The sequence below is a fragment of the Vombatus ursinus genome, unplaced genomic scaffold (assembly GCF_900497805.2).
Source record: "Vombatus ursinus unplaced genomic scaffold, bare-nosed wombat genome assembly UNPS02006931.1, whole genome shotgun sequence".
In the NCBI taxonomy this organism is placed as follows: Eukaryota; Metazoa; Chordata; class Mammalia; order Diprotodontia; family Vombatidae; genus Vombatus; species Vombatus ursinus.
In genome coordinates this window covers 1-7922 of record NW_020946709.1, presented here as the reverse complement: position 1 = coordinate 7922, position 7922 = coordinate 1, and the positions used below count along the sequence as shown (strand labels likewise).

At 38.7% G+C, this 7922-nt stretch overlaps 1 protein-coding gene and 1 pseudogene across 1 annotated transcript; one reads left to right on the top strand and one right to left on the bottom strand.

The window, feature by feature from the left end:
* Positions 1–8: 8 nt before the first annotated feature.
* On the bottom strand, positions 9–434 carry LOC114033405 (putative olfactory receptor 10D4; the record flags this gene model as incomplete). The annotated part of the gene is made up of 1 exon (XM_027848920.1): positions 9–434. A coding segment is annotated over exon 1 (426 nt), but the record flags the coding sequence as incomplete, so codon positions are not given.
* A 192-nt stretch (positions 435–626) lies between these two features.
* Positions 627–6246, top strand: LOC114033404 (annotated as a pseudogene).
* The last annotated feature ends 1676 nt before the right edge of the window (positions 6247–7922 follow it).

Genomic DNA, 7922 nt, shown 5'->3' with positions numbered 1-7922 from the left:
CTTGTTGCTAGGATAGAGCACACCCTATGATTCATAATAACTGTGTAGTGTAGAGGGTGACAGATGGCAACAAAGCGATCATATGCCATTACGGTGTATAGGAAGCACTCAGTGGAGCCAAGGAAATGGTAGAAGAACAATTGGGCTGCACACCCTTGGAAAGAGATGGCTGGTGTCTGACCAGAAAGATAGAACAACATTTTGGGTGAGGTAACTGAGGAGAAACTCATGTCAAATACAGACAGGTTTCCCAGGAAGAAATACATAGGAGTATGAAGACGAGAGGAAGAAATGATGGCTGTGAGGATGACCACATTCCCTGACAGTGTGCATAGGTACAGAGATAAGAAGAGAACAAAGAGCACTGTCTCCAACCCCTCTGTTTCAGGGATTCCCAGCAGGATGAACTCGGTCACAACTGTGTAGTTCTTCATTTCCATGCAAAGTCAGTTCTTACCTATCTGTAAAGGAAATGTATAATTTAATTTAATATTTTCTTTTTAAAAATATGTAACTTTTGAAGCCAACAGAAAGAAATGCTTCAAATTGCCCTAGAAGTTACAGGGTCCCACAATTTCTGAGGACCAAGTACTAAGGGTCCATGATTTCCTCTGACACAGATATCCATGGAGAATGAGACAGAAAGAAGGTAGGCTGGAGCCAGATTGTGGGAGACTTTAAATACCAGGCTGAGGCAGCTTCATTTTATACTAGAGGCCATTAGGAATCACTGGAATTTTTGGATCTAGGAAGAAACATAGTGAGGCCTGCGCCTTAGAAAGGCTATTTTGGCATCTGTGTGGTAGATGGAGTAGAGAATATAGAAATAGGCAGCCGGTAAACCAACCAAGAAGCTATTAATATAGTCCAAGTTAGAGGAAATGTAGCTCAAAACCATAATACTAGTAGGATGGGTAGAAAGAAGGAAGTATATTTGAAAGATATTGAGGAAGTAGAATTGTCAAGATTTGAAAACCTCCATACAACCAAGCCAACAGCATTATGTCAAATTCTTCCTCACTAGAACAAAGTGGGAAAACAAAGATTTGATGCCCAACAACCTAAGAAAGGATCCAGCCTTGGTTTTAATCTTTGCTCATTCAAGTTGGTTACCCAAGTGTTCCAGCCACTTTCAAGAACCAGTAAATTCTTGGGAACCTTTGGAATTCTAGCCACTCCCAAGAACTAGACAGTTCATGGAAACATTTTAATTCAAGGCTTTCACTTTTCAATTATTCCTAAATTTCTGTCATCACTTAAACCCCAATCTAAAGCATTGCACTTCCCCAATTTTCTTGCCACCTGAAGCTAACTACTACTTGGATTGAGAGGTCTGTTCCACTCAATCCCTAATTACTTTCACCTTCTTCTTCTTTTCCTTCTTCCACCATAACTTTTCACTCAAAGCTGATATCTTCCCTTTTCCATTTTATTCCTTGTCTACACACATATAAACCTACAAGAATGAATTTCTGCAACTTAGAGATATACAAATTCAAGATAAAGTAACTGGAAGTGAGAATAAAAGAAAACTAGCAAGTCTTGAGTACTTGACACTTAATTCATATAATACTTTATCTAGCTACAGTTTCCTGGGCCTCATTTGGCCTATCTTAATTTCATTTTGTCCTAGTACTTCAAATTCCTTCAAGGCACCAGAAAAGAACAATATATTTCATTCCAGAACACCCTTGGGTGTTCAACCACTATCATTGAGATCAACTACCATGTTAGCTGACTTGTTCATTCTAAAATCCCAAAGTGTCTCTTAAATCACAAAAACCTCCTAAGTGCATGTTGGGCTGTGGATTCTCTTTCTACCTTCATAGGTAATCGTTGAACCAACTGATTCTGTTCTGCTCCCCATCTCTTTCCCCCTCTTCCCTTCCTTCTTTTCCCATGCCGTCCTTTCCCTTCATCTTCCCTAACCAAGAAGAAAAATGAACAAGAAATCCAAATGATGAAATTTGAAAGTAAACCCATAACCTCAAAAATTAGAATAATTCAATTTGAGACAAGTTAAGTTGAGGTCCAGAAAGAGAACCCTCATCCTTTGTATTTTACAAATAGTTAAGGTCTCATCCCAGCATTATTATTAGATCTCAGATTTTTTTCAACTGTCCTGCTCCTCACCTAATGTGAAATGTAACACTCTTATAGAGAAGAGACACAGATTCCTCTCTATCTCAAGCTCTCTCATCTTACAGGTAAAAATCAAAGATAGGAGCCCCCAAAATACCAAATGCATTTTTGATATGCAACCAAAGTTTGTCATTAATTAGGCAAATTGCCACAGAGAAAGGTAAATTAAGCATATCTTGCCAAAATATTGCAACTCCTTATTTGAGTCTCACCTCTTTATCTCTATAAACAGGTTCAGGTTGCTCAGTGCCCAAAGTTTGGGGACAATTGTTTTCCTCCCCAGGGTGACTTTTTGGCAGTCAATTAATCCTGCCATCTTTTGCAGTTTTAGACTTTCCAACAATGAGAATGAGGCCTCTGAACACTAGCAGTCTCACTTCCCAAGATCCAAACTTCTTTAAGTGAATGTGAGAAAGCTACAAAAGGAGAGAAAAAAAGGATGGAGTGGTGGGATAAGAGAATGCCAGGGAGGAGAATAAGGAGTGGGCAAAATTTTTGCACTTAGATTACTAACAGCCTTAGGCATGACTGACTGAGACTGAAAGGCAATACACTTGTTCGTCCAAGATTTCCTGTCAGGCAGCAAAGAGGTGAAAATGTAAGAATCTTGTAAAACTCAACTTTCTGGTCAAGGACTTTAAATGTTTCTCTCTTTTCAGTTAATCATTCAGGAAGAGGATAGTACAGATATGACAGTACCCTTACCTCTTCACATGGAGTACTTCTCAAATTCCAAGAACTAAAGCATTTCCCACATACATTAGGGCTTAAATTTACTTGTCATCCCTTTGGGGCCTTATCCTTAACACTCAACAAGCCTGGAGCACAGGGATCAATTAAAACCTGGGTATTCTGGGACCTTAGAAGAGGGCAAACACTGGCATAGATAGCATCTGTAAGCTAGGCTGTTGTGGGACACTATACCTCTTTTGTTTGGATTCCCTACTGACAAACATTTTGATATGTTTATTTTTTTTACCTATATGTGTATGTCTTATCTCTCTGAATAGCTTATAATTATAGGAGCTATAACTTTTACTTCATATTATTTCCATAGCATCTGTTACAGTGCTTTATAAATGATTGGGTGCTTACAAATATTATTTGTCAATTGAGGTGTTGACATATATTGATCAAACTAGTATAGTCATCTTCTTTCTCTTTAGTCATCATGCATGTCACATAAAGAAACACTGATGATTGGCATTGCTTATCTCAAATGACTGTTCAGTTTGTTTACATATTAGACAGTTTCATGCATATATGTATTTGTAAAGCAGCAAAGTCACACAATAGTTAGAGTACTAAACTTTTGCTACTAGCTGTGTGACCTTGGATAAGTCACTTACAAAATGGGGATATTAACAGCACTTTCCTTCCAAGATTTTTATAAGAATAAAATAAGATAATTTTTGTAAAACATTTTGGAAACCTTAAAGAGTTATACACATGTTAGTGATGATGGTGGTGCTAGTAGTGATTTTGGTTCATAAAAATAAGAGAAACTCTGTCAGAAGAAGTGTAAGAGATACTTGTGATGCTTAAACTCCTGAGGCTTTTCAGTCAAGAGGGTAGAACAAGAATTTTGAAGAGGGTCAGGCTCATTTGATATCTCTCAAAAAACCAGCAAAAGCAACACCACAAGAAAAGAAAAAAAATGCTAAAAAGCCACATAGAGGGACATAAGTTAAACAAAATAGAATATGAGTAATGCATACCAAAAACAAAAAAACAAAAACAAAAACATGCAAAGATATAGCTGAAAAAAGGCTAGAATGTCAGAAGCAAATGCTAAATGGAAAAACAATATCTAACGACATAAAATGTAGTAAGAAACAACATCAAATGAATAAATGATGCATATGTCATTAAGCCCCCCCCCAAAAATTGGTATGAACATCTCAAAAGCAAAGGAATTTATAGAAGTGTTGTTGTTCCATAGAAGCAACTGGGTTGCTACAAGGGAACATATAACTATCTATAGTAATACCCAAATGGGAGAACATGCTGGGAAAATGAATCAATTATTCAAAAATATTGAAAAAACTACAATGCCAAGTAACAACTTACAGGATAGGTGATGATGGAGCAAACTCAGGATTATAGTCAACCCCAACAAAGGAATCTGGACACTATCATCCAGGAGATCATTCAAGAAAACACGTCAGAATTAGAAAAAGGGTTTTCAGACTGGGCTGGCTGGGCGGTGCTTCAGGCTCTTCAGCTCTGGCTCAGTGGCGGAGGAGGGGTGGGGTGGGGAGGTGGCGGGGTGGGGGGGGGGGTGCGCCCTCGTGTAGCCGCCGCGGGCTCCAGCTGGAAGCAAAGGCGACTCGTCGGCAGCCTAGACCTCCGGAAAACAAAGTGACGAACGAAGAACCTCTCCCCAAAAAGGTTCGACTCAGTGAAACAGACTTCAAAGTTATGGCAAGAGATGAATTAATCCTAAAATGGAAGCAGTTTGAAGCATATGTACAAGATTTGGAGGGCAAGTACACAGACTTAAACTCTGATGTAACTGGCTTGAGAGAGTCTGAAGAAAAGCTAAAGCAGCAACAGCAAGGGTCCTCAAGTAGAGAAAATATTCTTGTGATGAGTCTGGCAACCAAGAAACAAGAGATGCAGGAGTGTACTACTCAAATACAGGATCTCAAACAAGTTCAGCAGCCTAGTGTTGCCCAACTGAGATCAACGATGGTGGACCCAGCAATCAGCTTGTTTTTTTCCTAAAAATGAAAGGTGAACTGGAACAGACTAAAGACAAACTGGAACAAGCCCAAAATGAACTGAGCACCCGGAAATTTACGCCTGATAGATAAACAAAACATACTTCCCAGTCAAGACTTCCTTGACAATCCCACTGCAAGAATGCTATAGTGGGACAGCCAAGTACTCGTTTCAGCACCAAGACTCAGACGTTTTGAGGCAAAAAAGCCACATACTCATATTGCCCAGCTTGTAATGCTTAACATAAAACTTACCAGATGAACCTTGTGTTTCGGCTTTTACTCTCCCCCCCCACCTTGCTTCAGACGCCTGACAATGTCAGACTATTCCGAAAAAGTGGCCAACTTCGAAAAAATTCCCTTTCTAGAATATGTAGACACTTGACAAGTGTTTCTGTTTGAAGAAAACAGAGGGAGAAACAGAAGTCTTAAGTCTGTGGCACACTGTGTCCACAGACAGTTTGGAGGAAAGAAAACCTAGAGGTTTTTAAATTATGAATTGAACATGTAAAATTCCAGTAAAATGTAAAAATGGAATATACTTTGCTGTTAACCTTGAGCCTAGTGACTTAGAGACACTAGAAATCAGTTTTGCCAATAAGACTGTGGACTTCCTGCTTATTCTTTGAACTTCTGGGTCAAAACTCAAATGAGTCAAATAGGCAAAAAGTTAATGGTGAAGTGTGGAATGCTTATTCAGGAGAATCAAGAGCTTGGAAGGCAACTGTCTCAGGGATGTATTGCACAACTTGAAGCAGAGTTGGCTTTACGGAACAAATATAGTGAAGAACTTAAGGGCAGTCAGGATGAACTCAATGACTTTATTATTCAGCTTGATGAAGAAGTGGAAGATATGCAGAGTACCATTCTAGTTCTTCAGCAACAACTGAAGGAGAACGGTCAGCAGTTGGCTCAGTACCAGCAGTAGTCCCAGGCTCAGTCCCAGGTAGCAGCAAGACTCCATCTTCTGAGCCTTTAGACCAGGGAGAGGTTATGGGTAAAAACGGCAGCCATCTGGCTAATGGACCAAGTAACAGCAGCTCCTCCCATCAGAGGACACCAGGGCCTGGATTTTTTAGGAAGGGTAACACAACAGAAGATGATTTTCTTAAATCTCCAGGAAATGGTAATAAGGTCTCCAACAACTCTGAAGAGATGGCAGAGGAGGTAGCAGTTACATAAACCAACTCAGTATGGGGTATGAAAGTGTAGATTTTCTCAGAGGCAGTGAAAACTCACATACCACTCAAATGACACAGACTCCAATCATGACCCTCAAGAGGAGAAAGCAGTGACTGGGAAATGTAACCGAACTTCGGGTTTCCATTATATTCAGAATGGTTTGGACTCAAGTGTAAATGTACAGGACTCAGTTTTGTAACATTTTTCTAGCAACATTTTTATACAGTGTCATTTAATTTGGGAGATGATACTATCCAGAAACAATTTTAATTAGTGCATACTTTTTGTCACAATTTGCCTTTTTGTGCAGTGTGGGTTTTTGTTTTTGTTTTGTTTGTTTGTTTGTTTTCCTTGCTTTAATACCTCTGCCACTTTGGAAATTGTAACAGTTAATTACATTGAACATTGCTAAAAGAATGTTTGTGTATGCTCCAGTTATTTTTATATGAGTTCATGTGAAGTTGAAAATGAAAATAATTTCCGCAAAGTATAACACAATGATGTCTGTACAAAACCATGTACATCTAGAACCCGTGCTGTGTAAGGGCATTCTTACTCATATTGTTCTTATCCTTGTGCAATGTTCAGACTTGTCATAGTAGTTATGGGTTTATGACTGCCAAGTTTGCCCAGTATAGTAGTTTTATCACTAAAAGTTGTATTGTTGATGGAGTCCCGTAGTAGTTTCAGTGTTAATTACAGTTTTTTCCACCATATGTCTGTGCATTTTCCTTCTAGGTGACTGAATGTTTAAGACTTTTGTGTGCATAGTTACTCAGTTTTTATGAACTGTTTTATCCTGTTAATGCAGATTGCTCTGTGACTCCACTATATCTTACCTGTACTGACCAAACCTAAATAAAGATTTTTAATAATGTAAAAAAAACAAAGATAAGCACTTAACACGAAAAAGAGTTTTCAGAGACACATGTGTCCTTCAGGAAGTCTTTGAGCTACAACTATGATTCCACTCCAAAAGGGATAACAGAAGGACAGTCTGAGGGCTGCCCTGGTATCCATGAAGCATTAATTTTTAATTAAGTTTTTCAATTATCAAGTGTATATATACATTTCCCTACCCCCCAAAAAGAAAATCCTTCATAATAAATATGCGTAATCAAGCAAAACAAATTCCTATATTAGCCATGTCTAAAAATTTGTATTTCATTTTGCATACATAGTCTGTTATCTCTGTTGGGAGGTGAGTAGCATTCTTCATCATTTGTCTTCTGAAATACATCTCTCTATATCTTTATCTATCTATAAAACAGAAGAGGAAGTCTTTTGATGCATTGAGTGGATTATCTGTAGAATATAGTGGAGACATGTGAATGTATGGACTCCATATTCCACAAATAGTTATGGTTGAGACATGGGAAATTCTCTGGATTAAATCTCTTAGAAACCTCTGCATGGGTTCCACAGTGTGGTGATGTCATACACTGTGTACACTGATTAGGTGGGAGCACTTCCAGGTTGTCAGTTTAGTGAAATAAGAGTTAAGTTAAAGTCACAAGAGACAGAAATAAGTGGTAGTCACTTTTACCAGGTTAAGGGTACAGATGGAGGCTTTGAAAGCCAAGCTGGTGCCATAGAGATGACAGTGACACAGAGAGAATCCATATGCATGGAATGGATTATCTGTAGAATATAGTGGAGACATGTGAATGTATGGACTCCAGAGAGAATCTGTGTTGTGAGAGACCTGCTTTGGACATCTGTGGTTCCCAGGAAGTCAGTTCTCAGTAGCCACATCCCTTAGACCAAAAGGAAGTGTCTAACCTGGGAAAACTAAAGATGTTTACCTTGAATACCCGTTTAAACTGATATGCCTTCTCTTTCAGTGCCTTCAGTTTAAATTGATTTGGACTTCTC